The 20,514-nt window shown below is 36.7% G+C and overlaps 1 protein-coding gene across 2 annotated transcripts in view; it reads right to left on the reverse strand.

Moving 5' to 3' along the window:
- The window catches only part of LOC133525968 (arylalkylamine N-acetyltransferase 1), a 60,345-nt gene that overhangs the window by 19,853 nt on the left and 19,978 nt on the right, over nt 1–20,514 (reverse strand). The window contains exon 1 of one of the 2 annotated variants that reach the window (XM_061862419.1): nt 13,267–13,472. The exons of the other annotated variant lie outside the window; for it this stretch is intronic. Coding sequence (XP_061718403.1) covers nt 13,267–13,350 — 84 coding nt within the window. The 5' untranslated portion in view covers nt 13,351–13,472. Of the gene's footprint in view, nt 1–13,266; nt 13,473–20,514 lie in introns of those variants that run through there. 2 annotated transcript variants of the gene reach the window in all.

The raw sequence follows: 20,514 nt of genomic DNA on the forward strand, positions 1-20,514 counted from the left end.
TCTTTCATAATGTTACTGCCATTAACAGATTCGCTTCAATCGGGGATGGAAATGGTAAAGCGCGTTTTTGACGTAATGTTTCGTCGACGTAAATTCTTATGACGTATTGTTGGAGTTAAAAAGCCAAAAAACAGGAAGTATTTATCCTTTATCCCCACAGTATTAGAAATTGTAATTGCAAATTGCCACCCTTTCTCGCTTATAATCGTCAAAGTTAAAAGTTATGTTCACGCTCTCGTCGCGTTTGTGCTAAACCACGGAACGAAGCGTACATTGGGAACTAGACATGTAATCGCAAACAAAAAAATGGCATCAAAATAAACAACACAATAAAAAAGGTAAATAACAATGACTCATTGATAAAAAATAAATGAACATAATGAACCGACAGCGAAAGGCGATCGTCGAACTATGGTCCTTGGTAATGATCATGAACGCGAGCGAGGCTGCTCAGACGCAGGCGCGGCAATTAGCGGCAGGCCGATTCTGAGTTAACAATGTGTACGGGTTTGATCTTGTTTTGATACGATCTTGACTATAGCTCACGTTGTTTATGTAAATAGCGTGAGCTATGGTCATGGTATGTTTAGATAAACAGCGCGATCACCGATCACCAATCACGCTGTTTATCTAAACGCTGACCACGCTGATCACGCGATCAGCGGAATACTAAAAAACCATTAGTTTAAGTTAGCTTAAGTTACTTATAAGAATTGCCATGCTCTTACAGGGCTCATGTTTGAAACTTTTATTTCATAAGAACTTATGTACAACATGAAAGCAAATAAACTACCTGAATACTAGAAGTTGAATCATTAGACATCAGTGAAACCTGCGTCGAAACGTCGGAAATAAAGGTAACAAAATAAATTCTTTTTTTTTTATGGTAGAGGAGGCAAACGAGCAGACGGATCACCTGATGGTAAGCGATTACCGCCGCCCATGGACACCTGCAACACCAGAGGGGTTGTAAGTGCGTTGCCGGCCTTTGAGATGGGAGTACGCTCTTTTCTTGAAGGTTTGAAGGTCGTATCGGTCCGGAAATACCGCAGGCGACAGTTCATTCCACAGTTTAGCTGTGCGAGGCAGAAAGTTCCTGGAAAAACGCACAGTTGAGGACTGCCAACCATCTAAGTGGTGAGGATGGAAATGTTGTCGCGTAGGGCGATGGCGAAAAGAAGCGGCAGGGATTAATCCGAACAATTCCTCGGAGCACTCCCCGTTGTACATGCGATAGAAAATGCAGAGCGAGGCCACATCTCTACGCAGCGCCAAGGAGTCAAGCCGATCCGAAATACACTGGCACTACTGGCAGTCGACAATTCGAGTTGCTCTTCGTTGGATGCGGTCCAGAGGGAGAAGCTGGTACTGGGGTGCCCCTGCCCATAGATGAGAACAGTATTCCATGTGCGGGCGCACCTGCGCCTTATAAAGCCGTAGGCGTTGGGCCGGTGTGAAATACTGTCTCGATCTGTTGAGCACACCGAGCTTTTTTGAGGCTAATTTAGCCTTACCCTCTAGATGGCCGCGGAACTGGACTTCACTCGAGATGTCGACGCCAAGGATTCCGATACCGGGTGTGGCAGTCAGGGGAGTGCTCTCAAAACGAGGTGATACGACAAACTCTTAACTTTTTTGCGGTAAACGCGCAAACTTGTGTCTTGGTAGGGTTGAAACGGACTAAGTTAAGTCGACCCCATTCAGAGACTTCGTTTAGGGAAGTCTCAATTTCAGACACAAGTTTGTTCCGGCTCTCTATGACGTTTTCCCGAGAGATATTGGTGCGGCCGGTGTAAGACGCATCACCCGTACTATCATCAGCATAGCAATGAATGCCGCTGATTTGCAGCATGTCATTGATATGAAGAAGGAATAGGGTGGGTGATAGCACACAGCCTTGGGGGACACCAGCATTCACAGACATGGAGTCTGAGCATTTACCGTCAACTACGACCTTTATGCTTCTGTCTGCTAGAAACCTCCTGACCCATACACATAATCTCCGCGAATCTCACATAATTCGCGATAGACTCTGTTTTAAATGTTTTAAAATGTGTTCAAAACGCGAAAGTTTTAAATGTTGTGTGTGACATCTCGCTCGCGCTTGTTGGCATGCGTGAGATTTAATGTGAGTCGTGTCAAGGTCGTGTCATAACAAGACTATAATGAAATGATAAATCAGAATCGGCCTGTGGTTTACGATACGACACTGTGCAGTCGTTTGTAAACTGAGACGGTTAGTTACTTAGCCGCTGCATCTTGTTAACTAGTAGAAATCAAATAGATTCGTAGCCGCTACGACGTCGAATAAGTAATGTTCATTCTCGTATATCTATATATATTCGATCGATAATTTTGACTGACAGGCCGATTCGAAGCATGAGATACGATAACGATAATTTCTGGTTTAGATAAGTTCTCGTTTGTATGTCGTATAATTGACAGAAGCAGTTCGATTCGGGCAACCAATGTCACTTTGACGTCAGAAATATCGTAGATAGATCTTACTGGGATCACAGCGGAATCTAAACAAACGTCAATTTTGACATGTCGTTTAGTTATCGATCTTTTAAAGATCTTTCCAAGATCTTAAATGTATGATCTTCGAATCGGGCCGTAAGTGTGAATCGATAATTGGAAAACATGATTTAGGCTAAATATTTAGTTATGAAAATTGTACTTGTAATTACATTAGTATTTTAGTAAAAAAAAATTTCATTGTCTTGTTTTTGACCACTCGCGGTTGTATTTATGTCTTCTATTAAATAAATAAAAAAGTCGAGACGAGAGAATGCAATAGATTTCTTTCTAGCTGTAGATAATTATTTAGATACATGAAAAAAAAAAAAAAATTTGTTTCATACAAAAAGCAACATTCCGTCACATTTTTGGGGCCAAAAAACAAGACAACGAATATAATTTTGACCCAGTCAATTTTGTTACGAACACTTATATGGGTCATGCCTGAATTAAATGATTATTTAATTTACCTAATTTATAAGCCATCAAAAGCGTTTTGATCTCTATCGACTTTAGTACTTGTAAATAGTATTATTCCAAATACTACTCGTAATAGATATTGTCCCACTAGTTGCCATCTTCAATCCAAAAAGTTATAGAGGTGAGGAATTAGGCTGTTTTATATTATCTTCTATGTGACTTAAGACAAGTAAATATATACCTTTAAGCGAGCAATATTAGAAATTATATATACAAGAATTGCTCGCTTCGAATATATATAATATATCTCGGGGATTTCGGAAACGGCTCTAACGAATTCGATGACATTTGCTATACGGAGGTTTTCGGGGGCAAAATATCAATATTGAGTATAAGTTTTCCGAGCAAAGCTCAGTCTCCCACATTTTGTTACTGAATGAGCAACTGTCGTAAAGCTCTTATTACACTTTCGTTTTATGGAATAAACAGAGAAAAAAGCTCTTTACCCAAAATTTCACACAACACAACCTACTAAGGATATCTCTATCTAACAAGCACTAAAGAAACTATTCGATAGTTATATTTAGAATAGTGAATATCAATTTATGTAATAGCGCATAATAATGATACCATTTTACTGTTTCCTTCCCTATTTATATACCTAGACTTTGGTCTTTTTTTTCACATCATCGCACTGCATATCACAAATACTTAAACTACAAGAAACTTCACTTTTATTCTCGTGATCTAGACTGCAGATGAAGGTCTCAGGAAAGAGATAAATCTAAGGAAGTCATGACTGGACCAGATCTGTAAGCTCTATCTCGAAGTTCGTCACGGCATGGCCTTGATGTCCTTGTAAAAATTGCATTTTTGAGACGAATGGATGATTGACAACACAAGAAAAATAAGGCCTTAAGAGGATACATTTCGGCCGCTTCTCCATACAAATGTAGTCCCCATTTTCCTCTGTAGATATTGACATTATGGAAATTTTTTTTGCCCCTTTGTGTCCCTTTTTAAATTTTTTTATTTGCGTAAAAATTTGGAGCGAAAAACAGATTTCATTTAAATTTTTAAATGTTCCTAACTCTTATAATAGTTAAAGATTCGAAAAAATCAAACATAGGGGCATAGCTGTGGTTGATATACAACAAACTGTGTCAAAATATTTTTAATAATGTTAATATGCAGAGAGGAAAATGAGGACTACGTTTGTATGAAAAGACGATTTCGCGCTGCCTTGGTGTATCCTCTCTCTCTCTAATTCTAAAACGACACTGAAATAACATGGAATTTGTCATGAATATTCCAGCAACATAATTATATCTACGTCTGGTACTTGTTACTTTTCGTTTTCTTTGTATAACAATTGGGTACTTGACACATGTTGAATATTATAACAAAATTTAGTTAAATGGATAGAAAATGAGCCATCCATTGTAAAAAAGTGGAATTTAAATTTTTTTATTGAGATTATAATAAAAATACAAGGCTCCGAAGTCTCAAAAAAATATTCTTTTTTGTCTTTCAAAAATAGAAAAGAAAATGGTACCATTCGATTCGTTACATTTTATTGAAAAATAAATTGTATTACAACTATACACATAAACGCAATATTTCAGGATCAAAATGGCAATTTCCTTGATCTTCCATACATTTAGGACAGACTTATATGATGTGACGTCACATCACCTTATCATTTTGTTAGGGGCGTTTCAGTCGTCGAGTGCGAGCGTCAGACTTTAGCTCTCATTTCTGACCTTTTGTGTTGCTTAAATGTCATGAGTCCTATATAGACATTTGATCCCCAGGAAAATCAAGATCGTTTGACATTATTTACAAAAAACCTATTATACAAAGAAAACGAAAACTAACAACGAATATTTAACAATGAAAACTGTAGTAGGTACCAGATATGAGCTACGTAAATGTACAAGTCAAGTTTCATGTAATTTAAGCATTTCGTTTTAAAATTAAACGAAAATTAGATTTTAGTTTAAGATATATATATATTGAACAGGTACATTCTATACCGACCAACGGTGTACCTTATGGGTTTCGATTTGTGAGTATAATAATGGTCTTTTATAATTTATAAAATTAGAACAGTATAACCATCAACGTAATAATTCGGTGAAATCATCACTTCTACTATATTTATTTGTCCTCTGCAACATTATTACTACTTCAAAATCAATATTCAAACGGCATCAGGCATGGGCATTACAAGAATATTTAAACAATACATGAAGCAAATGAGCCTGTCCAAGAAATGAAAAGAATCGTGCAGTTAACATGTGTCAACAGTTACTGTGTTGAAGCCGAACGTCACTTACCATTCAATATCCTATGTTGACGAGCATTCGCAACGATTGAAATAAATAATTGTTCGAGTAGGAAACAAATATCTACCGTCGTCAAAATGTATTTTACGCTATCAGTGAATACGTCTAATGTAGGTGTCAGAAATACTTGTTATGATTTACGGATTAAAAGAATGAATTTTAAGGAAATAATGTTTATTAATATATTCTGACCGTCTATGTTTGTATTTTTTTAATAACTAAATATTATAGGATATTATTACATAAATTGACTAAGCCCCTCAATAAGCTCAAAAAGTCTCGTGTTGTTGGGTACTCAGACAACGATATATATATAAAACCTATATTAATACTTAAATACATAGAAAACACCCAACGAATGTATGAATCATGAACTTAAATATGAATAAGAAATGTCCTTACCGGGATTTGAACCCAGAACCATCCCACTAGGCCATTACCCACTAGGCCAGAATGGTCGTTATTTTGGTCGTCATTTGCGTGGAAAGTTTTAAAATATGCACATTTGATATATTGCAAATTCAGGTGAGTTAAAGATATTTTCTTTAAAATGTCAATGTCAGTAAATTAATTGTAGCCACACAGAATCTACAGATATGAGTATCTGCGTGTGAAAGTAATTTGATTTTGAAAGTGCGGAAAAAACGATAAAACATAAGTACGAGTACATATGACTTTTATACAACAATTGCGCGCCATGTGTCTGTATAACGTAATCTAATTTACACATCATTTAAATTATATATCCTACGCAAAAGTAGTTATGATTCTTATAAAGACATTAGCGCCGTTCATGCAACTTGTAATGCGCACTAAACCATTGCAGGGCGATAAATGTCACAGCATCTACTTACAATAATATCGCTTACATTATCAACGTCTCGAATGACATGATACACTGTAAACTCACGTCAGTATATATAGTTTTATTTTCTACCAGATATGAGACCAATAGCCGGTGAATATCAAAATGGGTCAGGCCGTCGGCCACCGGTCTATGTGACTCTTGTTATCAAAATTATTTTGATCTGAATAATGTTATATTAAAGTTTAATCGAGCTGTATTTACCGTAGGGTAAATAGAGGCCATGACAGCAGGGTAGTAGGTTCCGAGGGGCGGTTGAAGCCGCATCTCGCGGTCAGTTTTGGACTGCAAACCTTAGGCCCGAGTACAAAATTTAAGAATACAGATTGCGTGCCATTGCTTGCGCTCGTAACTCGTCAGCCCGCGTAGCCAACGTGCCTATCGTTCACGCTCCGTGGCGAACGAAACGCAACTGTCACTGTCGCACTAGTATGGAAGAGTGATAGAGAGAGATGACTACGCTACGCTACGGAGCGTTAACGATTGTAACGTTGGCTACGCGGCCAGGTTATTAAAATGCATTTTCTTACACACTTTACCTTAATATGACTAGAATTATAAACTAACATGCCTTTTATTCAGACATATAAGTTCAACTATTGACATTTTACTAATGATCGGCAGCCCTACACGTGGCCTTATATAAAGGGCAAAAAAGAGAATCCAACAGGGTTCATGGTATCCCCCATAAGTTAATCTGCCGTTAAACAACATCAGTGGATAATTACGTACATTTGTAGGCAATAAAAAAACAATAAGTACAATTTATTTGTATATAAATATTTATCAGGTATAGCTTTATTATAATATGTTTTTATTGATTTCCGATGATAAGAACAAAAAACTGTTACGGTTTCATTTTTGTCTCGCCTATTAATACACCTTTATCACGTTTCAGGAACTAAGTAGCTACACAAACAGTGTATCAAAATTCCAAGTATCTGCGTCACGATTTTGCAACCGGAACACTATTGTAGAATGCTGCTACGTAAAGCTTATCATACCTATTTGACATAACTAGGATGGATTTAAGAAGTGGAGCCACAAAGATTTTTGATGTAGAATTTTAGCTTTATCTTGATATCTATACATATATCATTTAAGATACCAATTAGGACAAATTTGGTATCGTTTTCGTATAAATCGATTGAATTGAAACAAGATTCTGAAGCAAAAACATAAAAAATTAAATATACATATATTCCTCTTCATACATAAACCGCTGAACCAATTTGGTTAAAATGTGGTACAGAGATAGCTCGAGTCTCGGGAAAGAAGATAGGATAGTTTTTATCCCAAAAACCATCCTTAAAGGTGTTGAAATGGAGGTGGAAGTTTATATCGGGCATCAGTAACCGCTGAACCGATTTAGATGAAATTTGGTATAGAGATAGTTTGAAGTCCCGGGATAGAACATAAGCTAGTTTTCATCCCAAAAATTATCCCCTTAAAGGTGAAAAGGGAGGTGGAAGTTTTAATGGCGAATTAATAACTGCTGAACCGATTTAGGTGAAATCTACGTCTTTGATTTAGTTGAAAATGACACTAAACGTGATATAGAGCCTAAACCTAAACAATTATAAACCTCAGACGTCGCCGACGCTAACCTATGAATTATGACAAAGAGCTATATCCTCCGCGTCCGTGACAGAATGCATTTTTACAAGAACATTTTGACAGAACAGTTTTACAACCATTTATATATATTATATATATCGTTGTCTAAGTACCCTCAATACAAGCCTTATCGAGCTTACTGTGGGACTTAGTCAATTTGTGTAATAATGTCCTATAATATTTATTATTATTTATTATTAATGTAGATGAACAGTGTTCTGTATATGCCCTGTAAACTGTGTTTGAAGAAGCCCACTGATTACCAGTTCGCCGAACGATATCGGCCTGACAGTTGTTTGCAATTGTCAGCTTTTGCGAATAACTGACAGGCAGGCTAACAGAAAGTTTGTCTTTATTATTTATTAAAGTTCAATAAGTTCTAATAACCCTGTTTCGAAATGTCGCATCTCTCAACATAAACATTGCGATAAGAACCCTTGTCCTATTTACTATCGTATATCTGGTTAATTCTAGTTTAAATACTTTAAGTAGCGTTTGTTGTACCATTGTAGCTACAATTAATAATTAGTTACCTGTATTTATTTGCTGTTAAATTATTTTAATTCGCGTATTATCAATATTTACAATAAAATTAATAATAAACTACTTTCCAGCTCAGTTGGTCCTACACGCGCGCGGCTCCTCGCAGCTGCAGAACTTGAATCCGGCCAGTGGCTGCATGCCTACCCCTCCCTCCCCACCGGTACATATCTAGAGCCGGATACCCTCCGTTTAGCCGCAAGCCTTAGATTAGGAGTAAAGGTCTGCGCCCCCCACAGATGCCCCTGCGGCGCAACCGTCGACGTGCTTGGACACCGCGGCCTTTGTTGTCGCTGCCCTAAACGATATCATCCGCCGATCTCTTGCTACCGTCAACGCGCCGGCAATCCTTGAACCAAACGGCGTTTCGAGGGACGATGGCAAGAGACCGGACGGTATGACCCTGGTCCCATGGAAGATGGGTCGAGTGCTAGTCTGGGACGCCACATGCGTCGATACACTGGCACCGTCCCATCTACCAAGAACTTCGGCCAAGGCTGGGGCAGCTGCCGAGGCGGCTGAAACCAAAAAGGTTTCCAAATATCGAAGTCTCGGCCCCCAATACCACTTTGTGGCGTTTGGAGTCGAGACACTAGGGCCGTGGGGTCCAAGCGCCAAGATACTATTTAAGGAAATGAGTAAAAGGCTCATAGACTCTACCGGTGACCAGAGAGCTGGCAGCTTTCTCTCGCAGCGCATAAGTATTGCCATTCAGCGAGGGAATGCTGCCAGCATCTTTGGCACAATGCCGCGGGGGCCTTATTTAGATATATTTTAATTTAGATTAGTTTTTACCATTTTGTTTTATTATATGCTGTATGTTTCCCATTAAATGTAATTATTTTTATAAAATGCTATTTACGAGTATTGCAAATGAAATGAAATTCAAAACAAAACTCAAGTGTTAATTGCATAGCGGTAGATAATACGTCGTCTTATCGCTAGAAAGCGATTTTATTCGAGCGGCTTTAGAGTAGCAGTGACAGTATGTGAAACGTTTAATGTAAAATTAATTTCTGTATTTATTTATTCTATATTTTTTGGACCATAATTTAGGTAAGCAAGACGAAGAAGACATTCACAAACTCTGTGCTGTGATCAAAACTTACAACAAATTTTGTCGTTTAAACTATCAGCCTGGGAAAGAAGCAACATATTTCCAATGGCTCTACTTGGAGTCTTAATGACTACTCGTAATTTTGTTGCCGTCGAAATGTCACGAAATTTTACGAATTTCAAAAAAAAAAAACAATTTATGGACCGATTCCTATTGTCTCATCGGTCATCGTAACATACTCGTATCGTTAAGTTACGTTTGTTCAAATTTAACTCTCTTAAGGGGTGTCCAAACCATTCTACGAGTAATATCGCATACGATTTTTGATACATTGCTGTATTTGATTTACTGAATTAGTCGCACCTCAGTAATAATCGGCAATGAATCGCATGCGATTATAGAAGATGCTTGTATGGCCCATTTAATAAGCATGCAGACGGATTGTGACCAATTGTATGCTACCTGAGCGGCTTTATGAGAAATTTACCTACTGATTTTGCTACTGTCCAAATTTAAAAGGTTTATGTAGTTCGGATTGCATCTACATACTTAATGCAACTCGACCTACGTAAACCTTCAATTATTAGGTGATCTGGTTTTTTTTCTTATTGGATAATCATTGGTCATTAGGTTCATTTTGATTGGTTTCCGTAGCCTAAAAGCGTTAAATTGGCCAATGATTCATCAGGTTCAAAGCCGAGCAACTACGGTGTTTACTGTTGATTCTTTAGCTGGGAACTGTGCTAATTATCAACTCTTAGCAACAAATGGTTCCGCATAGTTGTAATGCAGGTTCTAATAGGTAGTACAGATCAGACCTACAGATTTTTGCGTTATAGTAGGCACCTTAGCTTATCTTACGTTTGCAGTTAAGAGGGACGAATAGCTATTTGAATCTAACGAAATAACGGTACTTTTTGAATGAAATTCTATTTTGGGAGAAAACGTGTTCCACAAAATCTTGACAAATCACTTTGATTTTGATGTCGATCGCATCAGCGTAATATATTCTAGCTTAAAAAAAATTGTTTTGCAAATTTAGAAAAAAAAGGAAAATCTATAAACCTAGTTGTTCATTGTGTCTATAACATACAAAAAAATCATGGCGAATGGAACATATTTACGACGATCACGAGCTATAAAAAATGAAATAAGAATGAAATAAGATTTAACTCTTATTGACATCAATAGGTACATTACTTATGATTTATTTTTCAGGCTAAAAAATACAAAAAAGAATATAACTAAAGTAAAGAAACATATCTAAATACATATATTTACAAATAAAAAATGGGGGCTAGCTCGTCGCCCGATGGTAGGGTGCCCAGAAGGCTGGTGGCATTACCGCGCTGTATGGCGATGCCAATTCGCTGGGCAAGGAAAGAACCAGCCCTCTGGTCACCCGTAGCATCAATGAGACGCTTCGCCAGCTCTCTGAAAATACAATGGGCTCCGGGTCCCCAGGGTCCGAGGGTCTCCACCCCAAACGGCTCAAACATACAACCGGAATCAATGGATGCATATTTGCGCCGTTTGAGGCGCTCGGCTGCTTCGGTGGCCGTTCCGGCCTTGGTCGAGGTCCCTGGGAGGTGGGACGGCGCAAGGGTATCCACACAAATGAAGCCTAGCAAAAAGTCTGTACCAATATAAACGATATTTTATCAAAAGGGTTAAAATATTTTACTTTGGTAATTTTTTTTTTTAATTTCATCTCATATATCCAAAAATCTACATTAAAATTAATCTTCTCTTTCTCATTGCCTCGAAATACATAGAACAATTTCAAAGGGTTAAAATATTTTACTTTGGTAATTTTTTTTTTAATTTCATCTCATATATCCAAAAATCTACATTAAAATTAATCTTCTCTTTCTCATTGCCTCGAAATACATAGAACAATTTCTTAAGTACTCGCTTTATAAAATTCGTCCTGTCATTAACAGCAATATTATTATATCTCCTATTAATTGGGTCAAGATTACTTATTACTAATTATTGGGCTTCGTAGTTTATGATAGTAAATGGCTCTGAAATTGACACGATACTTTTTTTATATAATTACAGCTTATTCTTAAAATAATTAAATTGTTCTTGATCTAATTAAAATGAAGTAAACAGTACCTACGAAGCCTGTAGAATGGGTACATCTTTATAAACAAAACAATACAGGCTGGCCCAAAATACGTTAACAGAACTTTTTAGGAATAATTTTAATCTTTTTGTTCATTAATCAAATCAAAAATTAGAACTATAATCATTTAACTAAAACAAAATATATTCTATTTTAAATACCTTTAGCTTACTTTAAAATATGCCACAGTAAAAAAAATGTCAACGTATTTTTTAACCACCCTTTAACACTTTTAAATGTCTATTTAATTACAGTTGCAAGCGCCCATAGGCTGTAGTAGCTGCTTAACATCAGACAGACCGCACACTTTTTTGGCACGGTCGTTAATAAAAGTTGTGATCAAAAATGAAGAGAAACCAATTGTTTTCTGCTTTAGATATAATTTAATAAATAAATATTGGGGGTCAATCTTATACAGATTGACCTAGCCCCAAACAAAGCAAACCTTGTTCTCTGGGTATAGATAAATACATACTTATTAATGCTAAATCTCAATTATGTTGCGAATGCCATCTATTTCCCTTAAACATGCTTACAATAGACGGAAATGAAGTGAACAGATATGAGTAAATAGACAACTATTTACCAGCATAGATGTTTTACCCGAGTATAGTGCGCGAGCCCTTGATAGGCAAGTTGTCTAATTGAAATTAAATGCAATGCCGGATTTAGAGGTCTGGAGGCCTCGGGCAATAAAGGAGTGGAGGCCCCCTGGCCCCAAATTTTTTCCAAATAAAATGGTAAATTTTCCGAATTCTCTATTGTGGGGGCCCCTCTTTTGTGGAGGCCCGGGGCAGTAGCCCCGGTTGCCCTCCCCTAAATCCGGCCCTGATTAAATGACAACTCGTTTGTTTTAAATGAACAGAATCGATTTCTCGTCGAATGTTGCCTCTTTTTTTGTTAGGTCAGAAGTCAAAAATAATAACTCTTAAGCCCCTCAACTGCTAGGGTCTAAATTTAACAGCCAAAATAACCTTGAATGTGTCAAGCGCCACTTTGCTATTTCTATTTATCGCAAATAGCAATAATTAATTAGAGTAGGACTTGGACATTGAGTCGTCGATTGGCTGTCATTAAACTTGTTTGCATCTGGCCTGTCCTAACCCATATGTAAGTACATTGGAAAAAGGTAGAAATTGTTATGCATTTTTTAAATTAATTATCAGAGAATAATTGATAAGTACTAATTAGAGTCAACATGCCAAACTGGTATTTTTTTAGCTTCAATATAAAATTTGTGGCACTTACGATATTTTTTTTATAGTAGGTGTTAGTGGGAAATTTAAAAATAATACGAAAGCGTAGGTATAGTGTGAAACAACACATTGAAGGGATAGTAACAATAAAACTACAATATTGGTATTTGTCATTACTGGTTAAATTTCAAACATCACTTATGTATAATGCCATTCTACACGTCCCACACATTCTTTTGTGTGTAATAATACAGTATTATTATAAAAAGAGTATCTATTAAATTGTATTAATGTTACTTCACACATTTCATATGAACAATGGATAAAATAAACCGTAACTGACATAAGGCTGTGTTTGGTAACTCTTGTCCGAGAAAGTTTTTATACTGTGGGTCTACCCACAATTCATATTATTTCATTCAAAATGACTTATTACAATCTTATTTATTTTCTCATTGTAGTTATTATGATCCACGATTAAATATTTATAAGGCTGTTTTTAAAAACCTATATTTTTTAAATACCTATTATTTATATACTTTGCAGATGATAACTTTGCATAGCCGACTTACCGTATATTTATCAATCTTAGCATTTTCACGTTCGAAGTGGGTCTTCTTCAAGTTCACAATGCTCCTGGCACTAGTAACAGCCATTTTGTCTATTTAAAAAGTATAAAATTAAAAACAAAACGTTCTGTCACTTTTCGCGCGCAAACGGGTGCGTCTCCCGCGAACCGGTGGGACCGCGCTGAGATTCGAAATTGGAATGGTTGCGAAACGAGGCGCGCTTCTTTTATATGGTATTGTACTTTGCAGTTTCCTGTAGATTGAACGCGATCCCGCGCATTTGATATTTAGGTCGGCACTTAGTAGTTTTTCCCTTGTAGGATACCTACCCTCTACTCTTTTTTAATCAAACTTATATAACTAGTGGCTCTGTGAATTGTAGACCTCACGTTAAACTTTGAAAATGTAAAAGTGAAAAATACTTCATTCGTTGAGTCGTCATCACAGTGAACTTACAATGGTTTTAAGCGCCATAGACTCTATTGGTGTTGGAAGTCCTTTATGCCAAAATCCGCATTTTGAAAAAAAAAAAAACTGGATCGACAAAAATATTATATTTAATCATAAAATCTGGCCACAACATTTTACGAGAATCGGTTAAGAAATGCGACCTGTAGATGAGAACATCCGGACATGCGATCGGTCTAGCCTAGAGATCGGTGGGGGTGAGTAAATACTGAGTATTTACTCAAATCACCCGATAAATACCCGTATTAACTCATTCAAGTGGGTAAAAACAATTGATAATAAAATATTTAAAAAGTAAGATTTAAGAACTAAATTGTTTTTTTTTTTTTATTGAAGAGTGTAAATTTTATTAACAATTTTTACATAATGAAAAGCATATAGGACGTTTAATTAAAAAAAAAGTGTAATCATCAGTGAGAGGCAATTTATGATAATGCATAGTTAATAATTTTGTTTTGAATAAGAAGGTATTTGTTTCCAGTATGGGATATGGGACTTAAGTTCTCTCATTGTTCTAGATAACTGCATGTCGCGCAATAGTGCGTGTTTACACTGCACTTACGACCTTTCATTAAGGGTTTTTTTTTTAGAAAACTAATCACGTTGAAAGTATTTTTTAGTACTCTATTCTACGGCTAATGTCCCGATATTTTTAATTTTTTTTTAACTTTGTTTTGAAAGTTAGAGGGATAAACATTATTTCGGTTTTTAGAAACGGGTTTTTTCCAAAAGTATTATTATTATATATTATTATAGTTCAAAACCCATTTTAATGATGTGCAATACGTTTGTGGTTTCTGATTTTTTTTGAGACAATTAGTTACATTTATGTAGTGAAAAAATATTTCTTAGAATTTTGAGTACTTAATCCAGTAGCGGCTTACACCTATATTTCAAATTTATATGCCCCTTTCAGCACTCTAAATAGTTTATACCCACTAACTTTAGTATAAACGAGTGAAAACTGCTATACTGGGTAAATACTAAGGCTAGGTCGACCTGTGTAAGATAGTCGCCAAATGTTTATTTAAATACGAATGCAAAATGCCCGAGTTAAAACGAAGACCTTCGCTAACGCTTCGGTCAATAATACAAAAGGTTTCAAAAGGAATCAGAATGAAGATATGAAGAATTTATTGAGGCTCTTTCAATACATTCTCCGCCCTATCTTAGAGCTTTCCGAGGTTGCATCCCAAAAAGTTTTAAAAAAAAGGTTAGGTGCACTGTACGAGTATAAAAAAACTGCAATCTGTATCCCTAGTGTAAATTTATTCGATAGCGAAACGTGACGTACGCGTTTGCGTTAAGTCTCATTTTGTATTGGATTTTGGGTTTCCAAAACGTCCCGCTTGGCGCGCTGTTTCTAAATCCCATACAAAATGAGACTTAACGCAAACGCGTACGTCACGTTACGCTATCGAAGAAATTTACACTAGGGCCTCTGATCCTCCAACTCAGATGGGAAACTATGGTTTGGTATTAGTCCGGTTCCCAACGCAGTTTTCTAAACCGAAGAGTACGTAAACGGAACATCAGTAAACGCAAGCCCGCTAAGTAACCAATGCTCTTGACGAAGCAGAGGGTCCACCGCGAACCACGTTCGACGTGTTGCCTCCCCGTCACACTTACGTACGTATTAACAATTGCGACAAAGAGGAAACACGTCGAACGTGGTTCGTTCTAGTCCCTCTGGGGGCCTACCGCGAAAACCGAAGTTCGCAAATTGAGGGGATCTTTCTGCCTGAGAAAAATGCCCGCAATTGACGAACTTCGATTTTCGCGGTTATAGCCCAGGACCTTAATGCCTACGAATCTGGTGGCCACGAATTCGAATCCTGGCATTTATTTATTTGTTTACCACATCGATGGGAAGGGCATTTATTTGTTTGTCAACTCGTAGGTATATCACGAATATATTTGTTCCTGAGTTATGAATGTGTGTTGTATGTGTAAGATTGTTCCCTAATATTTAATAATAATTTAGGGCGTTATTGTGATAACAATAAAAATCTTAAAGATCTACTTAAGGCGGTGAGATACATTACCTGTAACACGATACATATTTAGTCATGAGTATTAGGTATCCTCTAGGCCTCAATAATTCAGGTCTGGATAGTTCAGCTTGTGGCTGGATTATGAGTCGGTTTCGGTCGATTCTTAATTGGCTAATAAATGCTTCTCACTAATACCTACGTCTCAGCTTGTATTGAAGAAGATTACTCCTTTATAAGACACTGCTATTGAATTACCTGCCTACGAAGCCGATGGTCCCGGGTTCAAATCCTGGTAAGGGCATTTATTCGTGTGATGAACATGGATATTTGTTCCTGAGTCATGGGTGTTTTCTATGTATTTACTCGTAAGTATTTATAAATATTTATATATTATATATATCATTGTCTAAGTACCCCCAACACAAGCCTTATTGAGCTTGCTGTGGGACTTAGTCAATTTGTGTAATAATGTCCTATAATATTTATTTATTTATTATTATTTTTTTATTCGAATACCTCTTCAGGAAATTATTCAGTGGCCACATTTTAAGTAGGGACTTAGCTTTATCATCTAACAAATCAATTTGTTAGCAGAAATGACGTAAAGAAGCTAGGCCATATTATTGGGATTAGTCCGGTTTTCTCACGATGTTTTTTCCTTGACTGGTAAATATCATGTAATATTTCGTACATAGTTTCCGAAAAAGTCATTGGTACGAGACGGGGTTTGAACCCGCGACCTTGGATTGAAAGTCGCGCGCTCTTACCGCTAGGCTGCCAGCGCTTATAAATTTAACTAATATTATATATGTAGATGTTGCCAATAAAATTGATAATAAGTGAATTACCTACTTGTATATGTTTTTTTATGTACTACGTCGGTGGCAAACAAGCATACGGCCCGCCTTATGATAAGTAGTTTCCGTAGCCTATGTACGCCTGCAACTCCAGAGGAGTTACATGCGCGTTTTGGCTGCGGTTTTCTGTAAGGTGGAGGTACTTTCCCATTTGGGCTCCGCTCTTGTTCTGGAATGACATCCGCTGCGCTGTGCCCTACCACACAAGGCGAGACTATGTACCTACTCTTATTTATGTAATCTTATTTAATTATTTTATTTTTTGTCTTTTAATTATTTATATAAGAATTCAAGCCTTGGCGACCCTCTACATCTCTAAGGATAATTTAATATCTTTTTTTTATAATTTATCTCTGACACTTAGAGACTTATACATCTGTAAAGAATTTTAGTATTTTATGGTTTTATTTTTTTTATCATAGTTTTTTGTGTAATTTGACATTTAGAGACAGTATATATCTCTAATAAAGTATTTATTATTTCATCGATTCCATATTTGTAATTGTTTTTTTTTTTAATTTTATTGTTTTAAAAATGGACATGTAAAAGTGCCCCTGTGGCCTATTTGCTGAATAAATGTTTGATATTTGATATTTGATATCTTCACCAAAAATAATTAATCTTAAATTAATCTTACTCGTTATTGAATTCCCCACAATATCATATAACAGATAAGAATACTTATAAGTAGAAGTGCGACGTCATTTGGTATATTTAATTAACTAATGGGAGAAGTCATAATGAAGATTGTTTTATCGACCAAATCACGAGACGGTCTGGCTTGTGTACCAGCAGAGTGGAAAACCAGCACTGTCCCTAAATAACCATTAGTATTAATAGGTAATTTCTTTAGGTGGTTTTTCCGATTACCACATGCAATTGTAATTTGTATCTATTCTGGTTTCCCTTTTGATGTTTAAATAAGTAATGGAATTTTGACGTATATAACGTATTTTATTGAATATTTACCTTTCGATATTTCGATGAAGGTAATTAATGAAAAACCAAATATCGTTGTGAAAGCTGCAGACATCCGTCAAAAAAAAGACTGAAGGTGTCCCTTAAAAAAAAGTCAAACATTTATTTAGTAAATAGGCCACAAGGGCACTTTTACACGTCGACATGTAAAAATAAATCATCAACAATTATAAAATACATCTCCAAATATAAAAAAAATATGAATATTTGTCAGGATTGCATTAGGTGCGGTTTAAGAGGAACTTCCTCCCGCGAACGCTCCGGCTGGGGAATGAGCTACCTGCCGAGGTTTTCCGGAGGGTCTACAGTATGAGTTTCTTCAAAAAAGGAGTTTAGAGATTTTTAAAGGGTCACCAACGCGCATGTAATACCGCTGGTGTTGCAGGCGTCCATAGGCTACAGTGACTGCTTACCATCAGGGGGGCCGTACGCTTGTTTGCCACCGTCGTGGTATAAAGAAAAGGTACTATATTAGGATTAACCTGTTAGTGTATTTTCCTGACTCTGTCAGTTCCTTTGCTTTTCGATTTGACATCAAGAGTAAACTACGATACCTTAGATACAGACTTAACATCTCGGGATAATGTATGCCGAAAGAGCACAGTATAAGGATGATGTCTTTAAGAGCGTTCGACTTCCAATCCGGAGGTTGCGGATTCAAACACCGGCTCGTACCAATGACTTATTCGGAACTATATCCGATATATATTTACCAGTCGCTTTTCGGTGAAGGAAAACCCTTCTTCCTCGCGTTGTCCCGGCATATTGCCATGGCTCATGGGAGCCTGGGGTCCGCTTGACAACTAATCCCAAGATTTGGCGTAGGCACTAGTTTTTACGAAAGCGACTGCCATCTGACCTTCCAACCCAGAGGGTAAACTAGGTTGGGATTAGTCCGGTTTCCTCACGGTGAAGGAAAACATCGTGAGGAAACCGGACTAATCCCAATAAAAGGCCTAGTTTTCCTTCTGGTATGGAAGATCAGTTAGCAGTCGCTTTCTTAAAAACTAGGGCCTACGCCAATTCTTGGGATTAGTTGCTAAGCGGACCTAAGGCTCTCATGAGCCGTGGCCAAAAGCCGGGACAATGCGAGTAAGATGATTTCAATATTTGCGTTGCAATTTGCAATTCGATCATTATCGCAGCGATCCGTGGCGCTTACTGTTCACACCTACTGCGTAGTGCTGTGCCGTCCTCAATCCGGCTGTCGATGTTTTCTTAAATTCTGGCATTACACGTTTAGCTGCTTTGGAGACTGCTCTAGCTTAACATTTAATGGGCTCTGCAGTCCCAGGGCTTGGGAAGACCCAAGTAATGTTCCATAATCACGATATTTATGATTCACCTCTGCCTACACTCAGTAAAGAAGAAAATAATTACATTTTACTGTTTGTGACGTTACTACTCAGTACTCACTATATGACGTCGTTAATGTAGGAATTAATCTTCTTTAAAATGATCTTAATTGATGTTCGAGTCCTGGTTTTTCCAGTTTGAAATACTGGAAAAACAGAGTACCAAGTAAATACAACGATAATTAATGCGACCTTAAGTAAGTACTTCAAGTGAATTGGCCATAAGATCCATTGGATGCTGACCACAATGCCTCTATGTTCTCAGTATGAAATATAATTTATTTATTTATTTGTCGTATGGCAATTACAGTAGACCAGTGTAGTAAGAACCGTGCATGAGATCTTATGGAAGACGGTATGGTGCGAAATATAATTAATGCGGTGAAACCTGGTTAATAGGGAGCATCTATTATTACAACAGAGCGGCCGGTCCCGGTGCTATGTATGGGCCACTAGTTGCTTGAAATAATGATTTTCATTTTGATACATATCTTTACAAATTATATATAGTTTCACATTTTTAAAATACTTCCGCATATAATTGAATTGTTTAAATGCAAACTTTAACATAAATTTCTAAAGTTGCATAAAAGTACATTAAAAATTCGTAGACCAGAATATTTAAAAAATATATTAAATTTAATCTCGTTGAAAGTGCTATCAATGGTCATTTGCACCTCCATAATAACTTCCATAAGTGAAATCAGATGCGTTGTACAACCTCTCTTACTGAGCACCTTCATATGTAGGTAAAAAAGTAAACTTACGAGTATTAAAACTATAATAGCCCGAGCTTTCACTTATCGAGGTTTCACTAAAGGATTATAAATATAATTTATTGCATCTTTTCTCCCCTATTAATGCTTTACAGTCTCGCACAGCCGATATTCTATAAAAAGACGTAATTGTGATAGGTCACTTAACTGTAGTATTTTACGCTGTGTGTATTTAGAGGCTAGGCCATATTTGTGCAAATACCGCGAAGTGTATTTGGTACCATACAGTGGGTCGCGGGCGCATACACAAAAAGTTTTGATCAATGGCCTGTATACGTATATAGATGCTTTTCTAACATAAAATAATATGAAAGTACTTACCTAATTTTACCTACAGGGCCTACCGCGAAAAACAGATATCGAAATTTCGTTATCTGCCTGTCTATCGCTTTTTATTTCGTGTGTCCCTCAGGTAGGTATGTGTTGCTGTACAGGCTGTTGTATTTGTAAATGTTGCTAAGTACATATATGGGTGTCTAAGTATATGCATGTTTTTTGACTTGTAAACTAATTGTGAATGAGTCCTAGAGGTCTACTCGGTACATAGCTTGATCCCGTAAGCTTTAAAGACTTCTAAACAGTCAAAATTGGTCAAATTTACGCTTAACGTCAGAAAATTTATGGCCCATAAGTGTTTTCAGATAAGACAACTCCTATACAAATATTTATCAAAGATGTTGACTGTTGTAAACACCTATTTTAATTTTATACTATCCGTTTTTTAATTGAAACAACCAGTCTAATCTAAAAACCGTCAGAGCAAAGCGCTGACCTAGAAAGTTTGCGTCGTATCACAGCAATGTTTGTTTCCCCCTGTAAAACT

Source organism: Cydia pomonella, chromosome 15, assembly GCF_033807575.1.
Source record: "Cydia pomonella isolate Wapato2018A chromosome 15, ilCydPomo1, whole genome shotgun sequence".
Classification (NCBI taxonomy): domain Eukaryota; kingdom Metazoa; phylum Arthropoda; class Insecta; order Lepidoptera; family Tortricidae; genus Cydia; species Cydia pomonella.